The following is a 17,561-nucleotide window of genomic DNA, read 5'->3' on the forward strand; positions in this document are numbered from 1 at the left end:
GATATTGTATGTTATAGTAATCTGTGCTTGTATCTTATCTTTATACCAGACTATAAGCTCTCTGAGGGCATGGCCGATGTCTTTTAAAAATTTTAAATGAATGAAAAAGTATTAAGCACTTACTATGTGCCAAGTACTGGGGATACAAAGAGGAAAAGTGAGACATTCTCTACTCTCAAGGAATTCACCCTCTAACTGAGGAGACAACACATTTTTTAAAAGTTCAGTTGCAGGCCAGACACCAAGACCTGGAGGACCTTAGGAAGAAGTGGCTGGCAAGTGGCAAGGCCTTATGATTTTCTGTCTCATCTGAAGCAGTAGAATTGTTGTCTCCCATCTCCTCTAGGCTGTGAAGAAGCCTGGGTGAAAGGGGAGGGCAGTGGGGGAAAGGCAATCTTGCACTGAGCTATCTTCGATGGGTTTTGGGAGACCTGGCCCGTGGAAGCGGGTGAGAGGAGAAAAGGGTGCCCCTAGGGCTGATTTTTTTTTTACAGTATCTTCATTTCTAAATATATCCCTTCCCATCACCTACCCAGCAAGCTATCCTGTGTAACAAGTAATAAAAAAGGAAAGACTGGGGGGGGGGGGGAGGAGAGGCAAAATACCCTTCAGCAAAACTAGCCAACACATCCATCAAATGTGACAGAGTATACAATGTTCTACTCCAATAATCACCAACCTCTATGAAGAAGGGAGGGAAGGTTCATTCTCTCAACTCCTCTCTAGGGCCAAACTTGCAGCCACTTCCCAGAACAGATGATTAATAAGTAAGTGCAGAATGAATGAACAGGTCACAGAATTTTAGAACTGGAAGGGCCTTTAGAGCCGACATAATCCAGCTTCCTCACGTGACAGAAGGGGAAATTGAGACCGAGTTGGGGGAGTGACTTGGTTACATGGTGAGTTAGGGGCTGAGCTGGGAATCCAAGTTATAACACATTATTTTGTAGGTGGAAAAATTGAGTGTTAAAGAGGGAAAGGGACTTTCTCATGGTCACAGAGTGAGTTGGTGGTAGAGCCAGGGTTAGAGTTTACACATTTTAAGCTAATTCATTTCTAGTCTTATTAGCTTTCAGGAACACCTAGAAAACAGATTTTAAAAATTCAGACTGGGGTGAGACAAGGAAAAGTAAAAATTTTTTTACTTTATCAAAGGTGTCACTGTTTGATTTATTTAGGATAATGTCTCTTTGGTACATTTAAAATACAAATTACAAAAATTTGATTTATGTAAAACTTTTAGGGACTTAGGTAAAGCTTGACAAGTATGTATTGCAAAACCTCCCTGAAATCAAATGATTTGTGAGTCCTAACAATGGCTCAAACTTAGTCTGAAATAACATAATTATTATATATTATTAATATATAATATATTATATATTAATGTTGGCCAGGCCAACAGAAAGACTTTAAGTCCTAGGAGCAGGGAATTGGGTATTTCTATCCTTTTGGGCCCTAATGCAGGATTTCAACGGCTACCTGGAAGGTTATTTAGGATGTCCTCTTCACTAACTAAAGCATATTCCTATAAGTGATGACTAGTTGCAAAGTGACCTTAGGCAAGTCACTGCCTATATCTAGGCTTAAATTTATATAAAGGCAGAGGAACAGTGGAAAGGCTTTGGAGTCAGAGGATTTACTGTGTGACCTTGGACAAGTCGTTTAACCTCTCTGGGCCTCAGTTTCTCTAACTGTAAAATGAGATGTTCGGACTAGAGGGCCTCTAAGGCCCCTCCCACCTCTAGCCTATGAGTTGCTTATTGCTAAAGCTCTTCCATCAGAGGGTGTGTGACCACTTGTCAGGAGAATATTCTTCTCTGGCCAGAGAGTTGGACTAGATACCCTCCAGAATTCCTTCTTGCATTAGTATTTTAAGATTCCATGATTCTGTCTCTTTTATCCCTAAAATCTCACACTGACTGCCAGGTGAACTAAATCTTCTAATACAAACAGACACATGCGACTTCAAATGTATCGCTGATGCTTGTTGAAATGGAACTTGAAAGGGGAATATGACTCAGGAAGGCTGTACCTCCTTCAAAAGAAACATAATAGATGAAGGAATTAGTAGAGTAACATTGTATGCAGTGACTACATCAAGTAATCACACTGAAGTCCAATACATCGAAGTATTGTGTGGGGAAGTCCAGGAACCAGAGACAGAAAGCATTTGGGTGAAGATCAGTGGAGAAAGAAATAGCTTAACTTCCCTGGGCCTCAGTTTCCTCAACTGTAAAATGAGAGAGATAGAATAGATAGCCTCTGAAGTCCCGTCTAGCTCTAGAATTATGATTCCATTTACATGGCCCCTCTCTCTCTCTCTCGGTCTCTCTCTGTCTCTCTCTCTCTTCTTTCCCCCCAAAGCAAAGCAGCTACAAATTTCTTGCTTTGCCTTAAGTATAATTTTATCTTTCAGAAAGTAGAGAGGAACTTCGCTCTGGGACCTGATTCTCACTAATGAGGGAGAGCTAGACTTTCAGGTAGAAATAATGTAAATGTTGTGGGGGAGGGACATCTTGATGCCATATGATAATTTGTGATAAAGAAGGAAATGAAAGCTGGGCGTAGGCTGACATGTACTGTAGATTTCTGAAGAATAGATTTCAAAGAGTTCAGAGACAGACTAGAGGGAGAAGTCTCTTATCTTCCTGGAGAATGTATTAAAGACAGCAGACAACCTCTTGAGATTTATTCCTTTGTGCAGAAATGATATTACCAGAAGGAAATATAAAAATATTACCAATAATTATGCAGTGTTGGGCAAGAAGCTGAAAACCATAAGAGCACAGGTTATGTTTTCTTAACCACTGCCCACTGAAGACAAGGGCTGGAGAAGAGAAAAATTAATTAGGAAAGTGAACAGCTGGCTTAGAACATGATGTCTGGTAATGGGATTTGGATTTCTGGACCATGGCATAAAATATATGGATGACAGATTCCTGGCCAGAGATGGAGTAAACCTAGCAAAGATTGGTAAGAATGTATTTGTCAGATGATTTGCAAATCTAATTAAAAGGGCTTTTAAACTAAAAGGGATGGGGGAGGGAGAGAAAACTGCCTACGTATATCTCCCACAGTAGACACTAAAGAGAGTAGGTACGATAAAGGCAAAAGAATAGTAAGTGAGACACCCAGAAGTTCACAGGAGACAAAATCCAAGAAAGGAACCAGGAAGAAAACCCATGATCTCAAATATAATGCCCAAAGTTTAGACAACAAGCAAGAATTAAAGGCTCCTAAGAACTGAAGAGGGAAATGTGACCTCATAGATATTCACCGGGACTTGTCAACAAGCAAGAGCTAAATTCAGTAATAATCAATGCCGAGTCTTGCATTTTGGTGCAAAAAACCTATTTCAGAAGCATGTTATGGGGGAGCCATAGCTATAGGCTAGTTTTTGTGAAAAGGATCTGAGGAGTTTATGGGACCATGAGCTCAACATGAGCCAGCAATGTGATACGGAAGCCATAAAAGCTAATGCGAGCTTGGGCTGCATCAAGAGAGGCATAACTTCTAGGAATATGGAGATGATAATCTCAATGTACTCTGTTCTTGTGAGATCCCATCTGGAATATTGTATTCAGGTCTGGTCATTACAGTTTATAAAGGAAATTGATAAACTGTGTAGTATCTGGAAGAGGTCAACCATAGACTTAACATTCATATCATGAGGCTCAATGGAAGGAACCAAGGGAAAGGGGTTAGCCTAGAGAAGAGAAGACATGGGTGGGACATAGTATCTGTACTCAATATTTTTTCTTTTTAAAAAATTTAATTTTTCCAATGAATAATAATCTATTTTTTCTCTTTCTCCCACAATCAAAAAGAAAAGAAAAATACATGTAACAAACGCTCATAGTCAAACAAAATTAATTCTTGCATTGGCCGTGTCCAAAAGACATATGTCTCAGTCTTTGCCCTGAGTTCGCCTTTCTGGCAGGAGAGCAGGCCTGTCAGCATGCTTCATCATTGGTCTTCTGGAATCTTGGTGGTTGATTGCGTTGACCTGAGTTCTTGAGTCTTTCTTATTTGTCTTTAAAATGCTTTTACCGTATAAATTGTTCATCTGGTTCTATTCACTTCACTCAGAATCAGTTTATCCAAGTCTTCCTGGATTTCTCTATAACCATCCCTTCATTTCTTTTTTTTCCCCGACTTTCATTTAAAAATTTTTTGAGTTCCAAATTTTCTCTCTCCTTCCAGCCCCTTCCTCACCTACTGAGAATGTATAATACCCATTATACACATGAAGTCATGCAAAACATACTTCCATGTTAACCATGTCACAAAACAATAATTACAACAATAAAACCCCCAAACCCAGAAGAAAAGTAAGGTGAAAAAATGCTTCCATCTCCGCTCAGAATTCATCAGTTATCTCTCTGGAGGTGGATAGCATTTTTTTTTTTTTGCTTTTTGGCAGGGCAATTGGGGTTAAGTGACTTACGCAAGGTCACACAACTAGTTAGTGTGTCAAGTGTCTGAAGTTGGATTTGAACTCAGGTCCTCCTGATTCCAGGGCAGGTGCTCTACTCATTGCGCCACCTAGCTGCCCCCATAGCATTTTTCATCATGAATCATTTGGAATTGTTGTGGACCATTGTATTAATTAAAGTAGTTAAGTCTTTCACAGTTGATTATTCTAACAAATATTGCTGTTACTGTGTATCCTGGCTCTGCTCACTTCACTCTTCATCAATTCATCCAAGTCTTCCCAGGCTTCTTTGAAACCATCCTTTTCTTCATTTCTTTCAGCATGAACGTATTCCTTTACATTCAAATAACTGTATTTTGTTCTCTAATTCATTCCCCATATTTTTGTACCTATAGGATTTTTCCCTCTTTCTTTGGTCTGTTTGGGGTATAATCCTATCAGTGGTATCGCTGGGTCAGTGTGCTCAAATATTTGAAGGATTATCATGTGGAGAAGGGATTAGACCTGTTCTGTTAGACCCCAGAGAACAGAATGAGGACCAGTGGGCAGAAGTCACAAATTTAGGCTCAAAGTAAGGAATGACATCTGAACAATTAGAGCTATCTCAAAGTGGAATGACTTGCCTTGGGATGTGATGGGTTCTCTCTCTTTGGAGGTCTTTAATTAGAATCTGGATGACAACTTGGCAGATACATGAGAGTGGGAATTCCTTTGGTGTATGGGTTAGAAAAGATGGCTTCTAAAGTCCCTTCCAGCTCTTAATGTGTATGTGTAATAGATAGAAGTTTGCGTACTAAAAATTTATAAATTTTGTCAGCCTACCAGGGATAGCTAGGAATCTCCATTGAAGAGGAAAAAGGCGAATTGTTTAGAAACTGATGCAAATTTACAGAGAAGTCATTGAAGTTTTAGAGAAGTTTTTAAAATGTTTTGTTATGAAGCCTTCTGTCTTTGTATCAGTTATTGCAACCATTCCTCCCCCAAACCCTGTCTTGTGACAAAGACATTACATTGACCGGACCTGACAGCACACACAGAATTCTGTTTTGGCCATGCCCCACCTCTCTGCTTTGTGAGAGATGTGCTTTGCTAGTTCTTCAGGGTCTTCATTGCTTTTTCCAGACCACTTTATATTTTTAAAGAACGTAGAAAGAAGATGGAAAGAAGGACAGCTAAGAGAGGATGAATATCAAAGTTTATGTAAGAGTAATAGTGTCAAATACAGGAAAGCTCAGAATGAGATGAGGTTGACAATTGAATGCTAAAGACAAAAGGGAAAGGAGAGTATGGGGGGTATTTTAAAAGTTCTCCTGAGAAAAAGAAGATGATTTTAAAAAAAGGTTTATTGCTTGGGGTGAATGGTTCAGTGATAATAGATAATGGGGAAGAAGGCAGAACTACTCAACACTCACTTTGCTTATTTTCTGAATTTGAAAAAAAGGACCCATTTCTTAGCTTAGATTTATAGGGCAAGAAAGGTTGTGTGGTACAGATGAAAGACTGATTTCATTGGCATAGGGAGCTCTCAGGATACTTCCTCTGCCAATGAAGACTGGCACCTTCTCTGAAGCACAGAGTCATAGACAGCTGCCTGGTACACTGAGAAATTAAGTCACTTGCCAGATCATACAACCAATATGTGTCAGAGGTAGGATTGGAACCCAGTTCTTTTTCTTTTCTAGGGAGAATTCTGTTTGGATCATAACAGAACCAAAAAGGCAAATAGTGAATTGAAACCCAAGATAAGTAAGGAGATAAAAGAGAATAAATTCCAGTGACAAGGCTGAGTGAGCTAAGTCCCAGGATGCTGAAAGAAGTGGCAGATGTAATTGCTGGGCAGTTGACAGTGTCTTTGAAAGACTATGTAGAAAAGAGTGGGTGTCACAGGAATGAAGAAGTGTATGTGAGATAATTTCCCCAAAAGAAAGAGAATTGAGAAATGCCAAGTATTCTTGGCTTCCAGTCTTGGTAAAATTCTAGAACTAATTTTAAACTAAATGTGACTATCTCAGAAAATAAGCTTGGGGTACAAAGACCAGTATGGTTTTATGAAGAACATAGTAGACTGACCTCACGTCCTTCTATTGTCAGTTACCAGACTGGCCGATTGGGATAGTGCTGTAGATACAGTTTAATTGGGTTTAGCTAACAAAACTTTTGACAGAGTTGCATGCTGACCCTGCATACAACATAAGATGTGGACTCCATAATGCCACATACAGTTGGGTCGTTTTAGAGCTTTTCAGTTGATAGGACTGGAAGAATCGTCATCAGTGTCGAATTATCATCTAGAAGAAAGGCCTCCAGTGGAGTTCCCTTGGGATCTGTGCTTGGCCTTGTGCTGCTGTTTAATCATTGTATTAGCGACTTGGAGAAAGCCATAACTGGTATGCCCATCACTTGGGTTAAACATAAGATCTGCCATGTGGGTTCAAAAAAATCACCTTTACTAGGACAATGTAAGTGAGCTACATCCATGTGGGGGAAAGATCTGGGTTTTTTTAATAGAATACAAGCTCATTGTGGACCCAAACTACTGGAAATTAAGCCCATTAATAGAAACAAGGTATTCATGTAAATTGCTGGGCTCTCCCCTGGTTCAGCCTACAGCCAGAGTCCAGGCTACATCAGACACACACACATCGTGTGTGATTCTGGGTGCTGTTCTTTAGGACAGTGCTGAGCCGAAGCTCGGCCAGGGAAGGGCAGCTAGTGTGAAGGGGCTAGAGGTATTCAGATCTATTCAATTCAGCAGGCAGTTAGTGAAGATTGGTGGAAGGAGCTGGTGATAATTAGCCTGGAGAAGGCTTTGGGGGAACATGAGAGTTGTCTGTAAGTTTTTGAGGGACTGCCATGGAGAAGAGGGATTAGATTTAGATTTAGACCCTGAATTACGAGCAAGGGCGAGGGGAAATAGTTGTGGATTTAAGCTTGAGGTAAGGAAAAAAGCTCCTGCCAATTAGAGCTGTCCAAAATGGAATTGGCTACCTTGGGGTGCAGCATGTTTCTCCTCACCTAGAGTTGAAGACCTCTGTTGAGGAAGGCTGTACAAGCACTTGCTGGGATTTATGTAGGGGAAATTTTGGTCAGGTGCATATTGGACTTGCGGGTTCAGAGATCCCTTTGCAACTTGTTCTGTGAAACTCTGAAGTCTGCCCCTCCCCCAAAAGAGTCATTCTTAAAATGGTTTGAGCAAAGATAGCAGCTTTATGGCAATCAGTTTGTGATGACCCGGGGGTACAAGGCTTTTCTGGAAGTCGTGGTGGTTAAAACAAACAGATCTGTCTCAGTAATCAATCAGTCTGGCCTTGTGTATAAGAACCCTTTTGAGTCAAATCTAGGCAAATGAGAAGATAGTGAGGGAGGGAGATCAATAATAAACTCTCCCTGTCCACAAATCAGAACTCTTCAGGGCACAGAAGGAGACGGGAGTCTAAATATTATTATCCCCTTTTTCTAAAAAAAAAATATATATATATATATATACATATATATATTATTTATTTTAGTTTTCAGCATTGATTTCCACAAGATTTTGAATTACAGATTTTCTCCCCATTTCTACCCTCCCCCCCCACTCCAAGATGGCATATATTCTGATTGCCTCATTCCCCAGTCAGCACTCCCTTCTGTCACCCCACTCCCCTGCATTCCCTTTTCCCTTACTTTCTTGTAGGGCAAGATAGATGTCTGTGTCCCATTGCCTGTATATCTTATTTCCCGGTTGCACGCAAAAACAACTTTTTTTTTTTGTACATCTGCTTTTAAAACTTTGAGTTCCAAATTCTCTCCCCTCTTCCCTCCCCACCCACCCTCCCTAAGAAGGCAAGCAATTAAACATAGGTCACACGTGTATCATTATGTAAAACCCTTCCACAATACTCATGTTGTGAAAGACTATATTTTGCTCCCTCCTATCCTGTCCCCCTTTATCCAATTTTCTCCCTTGACCCTGTCCCTTTTCAAAAGTGTTTGCTTTTGATTACTTCTTCCCCCATCTGCCCTCCCTTCTATTGTCCCCCCTTTTTTATCCCCTTCCTCCTTCTTTCCTGTGGGTTAAGATACCCAATTGAGTGTGTATGTTATTCCCTCCTCTAGTTAAGTCTGATGAGAGCAAGATTCACTCATTCCCTTTCACCTGCCCCCTCTTCCCTTCCAACAATCTGCTTTTTCTTGCCACTTTTATGTGAGATAATTTACCCCATTCTATCTCTCCCTTTCTCCCTCTCTCAATATATTCCTCTCTCATCCCTTAATTTTGATTTTATTTTTTTTAGATATCATCCCTTCATGTACAGCTCACCCTATGCCCTCTGTCTATATATACATGTGTGTGTGTGTGTGTGTGTGTGTGTGTGTGTGTGTGTATATATATATATATACACATATATATACATATATATATTCCCTTCAGCTACCCTAATACTGAGGTCTCATGAACCATACACATCATCTTTCCAAGTAGGAATGTAAACAAAAGAGTTCAACTTTAGTAAGAACCCTATGATTTCTCTTTCTTGTTTACTTTTTCATGCTTCCCTTGATTCTTGTGTTTGAAAGTCAAATTTTCTATTCAGCTTTGGTCTTTTCATTGAGAAAGCTTGAAAGTCCTCTATTTTATTGAAAATCTATATTTTACCTTGGAGCACTATACTCAGTTTTGCTGGGTAGGAGATTCTTGGTTTTAATCTTAGCTCCTTTGACCTCCAGAATATCATATTCCAAGCCCTTTGATCCCTTAATGCAGAAGCTTATTATCTCCTTTTTACAGATGAAGAAACTGAGTCTCAGAGTAGTTAAGTGGTTGCCCAGAGCCATACAGCTAATGAAGATTATGCTGAGCCAGGAGTCCAGTCCATACCCTTCCTGATTCCAATTCTGGTGTCCTCATTATGTCACATTGTCTTTCATGTAGCAAGAGGTGTCATAGGCTGTACCTGACTATAGAATATGGAATATCGGAACTGGATGGGCTCTTTAGATTGCTGCATAGAACACCAGAACAGGAAAGTATCCTAGATCAGGGTTTCTTAGCCCAGGGTTGTGAACTTGATTTTAAAAATGACTAGATCGCTGTATTGCAGTATTACTAGTTTCCTTTGCAATCCTATATGTTTTATTTTATTATGCATTTAAAAACAGAATTCTGAGAAAAGGTCCATAGGCTCATCAGATTTTTAGAGGGGTCCAGGACACAAAAAAGGTAAAGAATAATCACAGAACACAGAACAATCTAGGTAGGAGGGGCTCAGGAGATCAAGGTCAACTGCCTGATTTTATACTGTCTAGGGGGAAAAACACCATTCAGGTAGCTTCCCATCAATGAAATTCTATTTCTCAGGTGAAAAATAAAAGTCTGCTTATGGCTCCTTAATTAAATAAATTGTCCCTGGAATGTGATGCTTCCCAAGGTTCGAGTGGGCTAAGGGATTAAAAGGACTGTTTATTGGGGCTGGCAGCTCTGGCCACCCAGGCGAGAGGCCCAGGTTCTCCAGGGGCCAACCTAGGGAGCTCGCACCATTCTGCTGATGAATATTTCTGTGTTCCTACGTGTGGATTTATGGCTCATAAAAATATGTGCTGTCAGACGGAGCCCTGCAGAGCTTATCTGAGGTCGTTCAGCAGTGGTGGGCCTGTCCCCCTCCAGGTTATTTTAATCACCGGGTTTTGCTGGGGGAGTGAGGGCTCCCGTTCTCAAAGGAGATATCAGTTTATAAATATGTCACCCTGGTAGCTGATGAGTTTAACAAACAGGGACACAAAGGTGAATGATCATAGATGTAGAACCGGGAGGGTCCTTAGAGGTCACTGAGTCCAAGTCCTGCAATTTGGAGCCATGGAATCAAAGGCCCAGTGAGTTGTTCAATGTCACACAGGTAGTAAAATCAGTGGCAGAGCTCTGGTCGAAACCCAGAGCCTCTGACTTCAGATCCAATGCTCACTCTTCTCTGCTGAGCTCTCTCCTTCATGGTCTGTCTTGGTCTAAACAGCCAGAGGCATTCTAAAGAAGGGAACTTGTATATTTCTATGTGGAGGCAGCACAGAAGAGGGGAGAAAACGGTCTTAGCCTCAGGAGATATGTGTTTGTGTACTGACCCTCACGCTTACTGGCTATGTGATTCTGGGTAAGTAACTTCCCTTGTCTCTGACTCAGTGTCTTATTTGTAAAATGTGGATCAGTCAGCAAGCGTAATAATACCCAACCTATCTTCCAGGGCTATTACGAGGAGATATCAAAATGCTTTGATGATGTGAATTTTTTTTTTAAATAAAATAATGAAGCTTGTAGCTGTATATACCACCATGGATCCATGAATTCCTTGATGTAGGCAGTCTCTTTGCCTGGAGAGATCACAGGTCAATAGCAGTAAAATGCTTCCCTTTCTGGGTTGGAGCCAGGGCTGGAAGAGGTTCTGAGTAGACCCCGAAGGTATTCTGCTTTGGCCTAAATGGACAGAATATGTTGGACTCGAGAGTTAGGAAGATCCCTATCTTTACTAGATATAACCCTAGGCAAGTCACCTAAGGTCAGCCTCCTTTCTTCATCTGTAGAACGAGGAGATTGTACCCTCAGTTCCTAGCATAGGGCTTAATGAATGCTTGACTGACTCCAAGGCTGTCCCTTTTTACCACTCCTACTCCACTCTGCTTCTCATCATGGTACTAGTTAATTAACAGCAGCAATTATTATCATTAATAGCAGTATATAAATACTTCAAGGCTTTGGAGTTTCCTCAATGTGTGCCCTTCTTCCATGAGAATGGATCACAGCCCCTCTATCTTCTTCACCTTTAGTAAGGTCTCTGTCCCTTCTCCTCTCCCCGCCCCCCAATCCTTCTCTGGATAGACAGCTTTCTGGTGTCGAGCTTCCTTGCCCAAGCTAGACTGGTCCTTAAATGACAGACACTGGATTAGAATTCAGAACCTGCCTGGCCAGGCTTGGCAGGACCTGCCAGAGATTGTACTCCATTGGCATAGCCTTGGAGAGCTCAGGGTCCCCTCCATGCCACATGTGCCAGAGGACAACTTTAGTAGAGAATTAATGATCATATCCCCATGAATATATGATTGCCTCAATGAAGGTACTTCTTGTAGCTATACCTATTTGACCATTGTGCATGACCTTTTTCCCCAGGAGGTCAGCTTAAAACATATGGGGTCTTCCCCTAGTTCTCTGTGGCAATCAGGGGTTAAGTGACTTGTCCAGGGTCACACAACTAGTAAGTGTCTGAGGCTGAATTTGAACTCAGGTCCTCTTAACTCTAGGACTGGTGCTCTATCTATTGGGCCACCTACCTGCTCCTCCCTTGTTCTCTTGATGTTTTATAGATACCAGAGTGGCCCAGGGCTACCTGTTACTTATCCTACTCTCCATATACTACTAGCCCATTTTTTAAAAAGCAATAATGCTGTATGAATTTTGAAAGGCATTGTACTATAGTGGATGGAGAGCTGGCTTCAAAGTTAGAAACCCTGAGCTCAGATCCTGCTTCTAACACATCCTGGCTGGGTGACCCTGGGTAACTCACTTAACTTCTCAGGGCACCAGGCAATTTAAGAATAACTTGTAGAGAAGGGGCTGATTCGCACTGGTAAAGGTAGTCTTTCACTGGGAACTCCTTATACTAATGAATATTTATACACACATATACATATACACAAGTACAAATTTACATAAATATACCGATGAATTTACACACCTGGCCTATTCATATACATATGTATACATATTTGTATATACACGCACACAGCACATGTACATGTATGTAGATAGATATAAGCACATGCATATATATGTAAATATAGACCAGATTGTGGGTATCTATACACACACAAACACACATGTACGTGTATGTATATATAGAGCAGATTGGGAGTTCATCAGTATAAGGAGTTCCCAGCAGCTATATATGTATATATTTATCTATGTGTATACATATTATATTAAAGATGCCTTAAAAGTACTATGTGCCTGTGTATGTCTTCATCTTATTTTCTTGATATCTTTTGTTTTTATATCATCTTATTTTCTAAATATATCCATCCCACTTCCCCACCTAGTGAGCCGACTCTAGTAAACAGGAGAGACAAAAATCAGCGAAAAGACATATCACCTGTGCCTGACAGTGTATGCAGTAATCGACATCTGTAGTCCCCTACTGCAGCAAAGGTGTGAGTGAGGGAACTTTCTCAACTCTCCTTCAGGCCCCAGCTTGGTCATTATAATTACATTTGTATCTTTTTAAAGCAATTTTATTTTATGTCTGTTCTCTCACTGGTCCTCACAACAATGCCGTGAAGGAGGCAGGACAGGTAGTATTATTATCTACCATTATCATCTTCATTCCCATTTAATGGAGGAGGAAGTTGAGGTCCACTGGGTTGTTCCATGTTATACACCACATTGGTAACCAGGGTCAATATAGAAAGCTGGTCTCCTGACTCATAACCGGGGCCCTTTCACACCAGATCATGTGTTAATTTTATTCTTTTCTCTTTTGGTATTGTTTATTGCTCATGCTGACCTCTCTCCTTTTAGGTGAGGGGCTTTCTACAGCCCCCCATGAAGGGGGTGGTGATGGAGACTTTTGGCACAGGCAATGGACCGACCAACCCTGACATGCTTTGGGAGCTGAAGAAGGCCACAGAGAGGGGAATGGTCATTGTCAACTGTACCCACTGCTTACAGGGTTCTGTGACCTCGGACTATGCAACTGGCATGGTGAGGGCAGGTTAGGCAGGGGGTAGAGCCAACACTGGCTGTATAAGATCTTCTGCCCAGAATGATGGTTTGGGGCCTGGCCAGCTAGCTCAGAAATATTTCCTATGAGTCTGAAGTCCAATTATGCTCAGGAAAGGATCTATTGATACGCTTGTGGAATGCCAGAATGCGAAGGTCTCTTAGAACATTAGAACATTTTTTAAAGCGAAAGGTAAGTGTTTATTACAGTATAAGGAGGAGGATAAGGCAATGAGGCAGTCTAGAACTCTTCTATTCATGCACTATGTTGGTAACAAAGGCTTGAGTGTTAACATTGAAGGTATTTACAGAGTTAAACTTTTTTATATGCATATCTATTTATCGTTTAGAACAGAAAACATGGAATATCAGATCTAGATAGGAATCTAGGGATCATTAAATTCAATTTCCTTGTTTTCCATCTGAGGAGACTGAGGACAAGAGAGGAGGAAAGAGCCTTGACTGGGGTTACAATGTGTTACTGGCAGGGTTAGCATTAGAACCTAGGTCGCCTGCCTCAGTCCCTGGCTCTTCCTGGCACGTCACAGACATTGCATCACATATTCTCTTATTCCTTACTTGTTCATTGAATCCCCTATTCCCCACCCCATGTAACTCTTTCCTTTCTTCTTCCTTCTTTCTCAATAACACAGAACACTCACATTCCCAGTTTGGTGTTAGACTGAGTGGGGAGGGCTTACAATTTATCTAGCCTGGCCAGACATTGTGGGTGGTAGCTTTCTATTTCAGCAATGCTGGCATTAGCCATTTGGGCCCTGAACTGAGCCGCAGAAAGTTTTTAGGGGTAGGAAGTGGGGAAGTGGGTTGTTGCCAGTCTTAGGGACCAGGGCAGCCTTACAGAGCACAGGATGTCTTTTTAGCCTCATCCCTCCTTGTTCTTTATAGGCTTTATCAGGTATTGGCATCATCTCTGGGTCTGATATGACATCTGAGGCAGCCTTGGCCAAGCTCTCTTATGTGCTGGGCCGGGATGACCTCAGCCTGGAGGACAAGAAGAAGGTAAGTATCCAGTGGTCTGTGGGCTCCCTTAGACATGTATTTGTGTACACAAGTGTCTGAAGGTGTATGAATTTGGGTGGAAAGGGGTCCCTATGGATTTGTGAATGAACTGGATATGAGAAGCCTACCCAAGACAAAAAGCACAGGCTCTCAGAAGAGATCTCAGAAGTCATCCAGTTTAACCCAAACCTGAATAAGAATTCTCTCTATAGCATTCATGACAAGTGGTCATTTGGCCTTTGATTGGATGACTAGTAATGATTCAAAAGTTTTCCTTTATGATGAACTTAAAAATACCTATCCACAACATTCACCCATTGTTCCTAGTTCTGCTCCCCAGCGTCAGCTCTCTATCAGTCAGTAAGGCATTGTATTAAGCATTTACTATATACTAGGCCCTGTCCACAGTGTGTTTAGGGAGTATGTCTGTCTATGTGTCCCTGTACATATTTCTCCTTTTTTTGTTATGTCTGTGTATTTGTGAGTATATGTGTTTCGTGCAGATGTCTCTATATGTATTTCTATGCAGGAGTGCTTAGATGTAGGAAGATAGGTCTTATATAGTAGTTATCATTTAAGCTGAGCCTTGAAGGAAGGTAGGGGCTCTATTAGGTACAAATGAAAAGGGAATATATTCCTGATATGAAGGAAAACCTGTGGAAATGTAGGGAGACTGGAGATGTAATTTGTGGATTTTGGTGGCATTCAAGCCCAATAAGAACCAATGATTTAATATGTCAGCCAGAAAAGTTAGCACAACCACATGGGCATTCTTATGGAGTCCAGAATGTGGAATGTGACAATCTTGCTGTTCTCTACCTTGCTCAGATCACATCTGGAAAATTATGTCCAGTTTCTGAATGCCATGTTTTGGGGAAGGATATTTACTGGTTAGTAGAAGATAAAGGACTGGAGGTAATGCCCTGTCAGGCAGTGGTTGATGGAACGAGGGATGTTTAGCTTAGAGAAGAGAAAGTTTGGCAGCCAGGGCTGCAGGGCGGTGGAGCGTTGTTGTCTTTAAGTATCTGAAAGGTTATCATGTGAAGAAGGATCATACTTATTTTTCTTGGCCACTGAGGGCAGAACTAGGACCATGGATTGTCTCAGGAGTGAATTTTAGCTGGGCATAAGGGCAACTCCAACAGAACTGTCCAAAGGTGGAATGAGCTAAGCTGCTTCTGGAGACAAATGACTCCCCTCACTGTAGGTCTTCAAGCTGACTCGAAGTGACTCTCACTGGGGTATTGGAGGAGTCATTCCAGTTCAGGTTTGGGTTCAAAGGATAATGTCTAAGATTCTCTGATTCTAGGAAACATTTCCTCCTCTTCCAGCTACTGACCAAGAACTTGAGGGGGGAGATGACGCCCCTACCTAAAGATGTCCGGGTCTCACTTCGGGACAGCAAGTTTGTCCAGCTCATCGCCAACCTCCTTTACCTGAACTGCAGCCAGGTGAGAGCTCGTCTGTGACTGGCCCCACAGCTTTGTGAAACCTGGAGACCTTACTGACTGTCCTATCCTGCCATTCCCAGGAACCAAACAACACTGTCACTCTAGGGAAGAAAGCAGCTCTCCTCTCTGTCAGGGAGAATTGGCCTTTAACTATTCTGGTTGCGTTAACAATTCCCAATTACTTTGTCATGCTAAAAAGCCAGGTGTGGAAAATTGTTCTGGGTAACTCTGAAGGGCAGAACCAGGCTTGATTCTTAGTTCTTCCAGTTACTAGCTGTGTGACTATGGGCACGTCTTTCTCCTCTTTGAGCCTATATTCTCCTCATCAGTAAAACGGGGGGCAATTCTTGCTACTTAGCTCATATTGTTGTTATGAGAGAATGGACATATGCCTTGAAGAACCTTAATGTACTGTATTATTTTTCTAGACTGTAAACTCCCTGAGGCAGTGCCCTTTTCTTTTATGAATGTTATATCTCTCTGGCACCCAGCTCAGTGCTATGCATGCAGTTAGCACTAAATAAATGCTTGTTGAATGAAATCAAATTGAATTCATAGGATTTTAGAGATGTAAGAGATCTTTGAATCAATATTAACCCCCTCACCATTCAGATGAGGAAACTGAGGCCCAGAGTTTTAGTTAAGATTGAATATCAAGTCAGTGAGAAGAGAATAAATCTCACATTTCTGACTCATCGCTTAATTTTTAAAAAAATTCCTTGAATTAAATTTTAAAACAAGCTGCCTAATAAGATAATATGGTTTCCTATGAATACCCTATCCTTGAAAGTTTTAGCTGAGGTTGAAAGATGACTGAGCAGGAAGGGGAAAGGATTTCTGCAGTGGGATTATGGGAGGCTATTGGGAAGACTTACTTCCTTTCAGAGTAGGGCAGGTGAAGGTGACAGGTTGCAATCTTATGGCCCAAATACATCTAATCTCACTTAGACAGATGAGAATCTTAGCCTGGCGTCATATTTCTGGTGCCTCAGAATGAGAAGACAGAGGTTGTTCTAGATTTCCTCTCCTTTAGCATTTTTTTTCCCTTCAAAAGTAGATGGTTTTTTGATGCTTTGCCCCCTTATTTTAGTAACTTTACACTGCTTCCTCCTTATTCCCACTATAGAATCCTCCTATCTTTTAACAAAGGAGAACATTTAAACAAAACAAATCAACACATTGGCCATTCCTGACAAACCCTGTGTCATTCTACGCCTTTCCACCTTTCTACCAAGAGGTGAGAGGCCTGCTTTATCATCACCAGCCAATCCTATGAAATCACAATTGTTCATTGCATGGTTCGGGGGCTGGTGGTGGCTTTTCCATTTTATTTTTATTGAAATAATTTGTTTTTACATCACTTTAATTTTTTTAACTTATGCCTCTCCCTCTCCTCCCCAGCTGTAAAATGGGGAGCACCTACCTTGAGGCAGGGTTGTTGTATGGATCAAATGAGATAATATTTGTAAAGCACTTAGTGTAGTACCTGGCACAGAGTAGGGGCTATATAAATGCTCATCCCCTTTCCCTGACTCCCCCAATACCTTTATAACAAAGAATAAAAAATAAAGGGGAAAAACTTCAACAAAACCATTCAAAACATCTGATGTCTTTTAAAGGTGTTTTCCTGTATATTATTGTGGTCATAGAGTGAGTCCTCCTGGTTTGCTCACATCACTCTGTGTCAGTTCATACAAGTATTCCCAAATTGTCCTGAATTCCCCATTTCTTACTATGCAATAATATTCCATTCCATTCCATTCCATTCCATTCACAAAGCCTGATTTGTCCCGTCTTTTCTGTAGACGATGAATACCTACTTTGTTTCCTGTTTTTTTTTTCCCTATCACAAAGACTACTGCTATAAATGAATAATTTTGCATTCATGGATTCTTTCTTTTACTCTTTTTCTTTC

The 17,561-nt window shown here is 41.1% G+C and overlaps 1 protein-coding gene across 1 annotated transcript in view; it reads left to right on the top strand.

Moving 5' to 3' along the window:
* ASPG (asparaginase) overlaps positions 1-17,561 on the top strand; it is a 126,262-nt gene that overhangs the window by 55,974 nt on the left and 52,727 nt on the right. The window contains exons 8-10 of the mRNA XM_036752602.1: positions 12,975-13,157; positions 14,082-14,195; positions 15,527-15,646. Coding sequence (XP_036608497.1) covers positions 12,975-13,157; positions 14,082-14,195; positions 15,527-15,646 — 417 coding nt within the window. The remainder of the gene's footprint in view (positions 1-12,974; positions 13,158-14,081; positions 14,196-15,526; positions 15,647-17,561) is intronic.

Source organism: Trichosurus vulpecula, chromosome 3 (genome assembly GCF_011100635.1).
Source record: "Trichosurus vulpecula isolate mTriVul1 chromosome 3, mTriVul1.pri, whole genome shotgun sequence".
NCBI lineage: Eukaryota > Metazoa > Chordata > Mammalia > Diprotodontia > Phalangeridae > Trichosurus > Trichosurus vulpecula.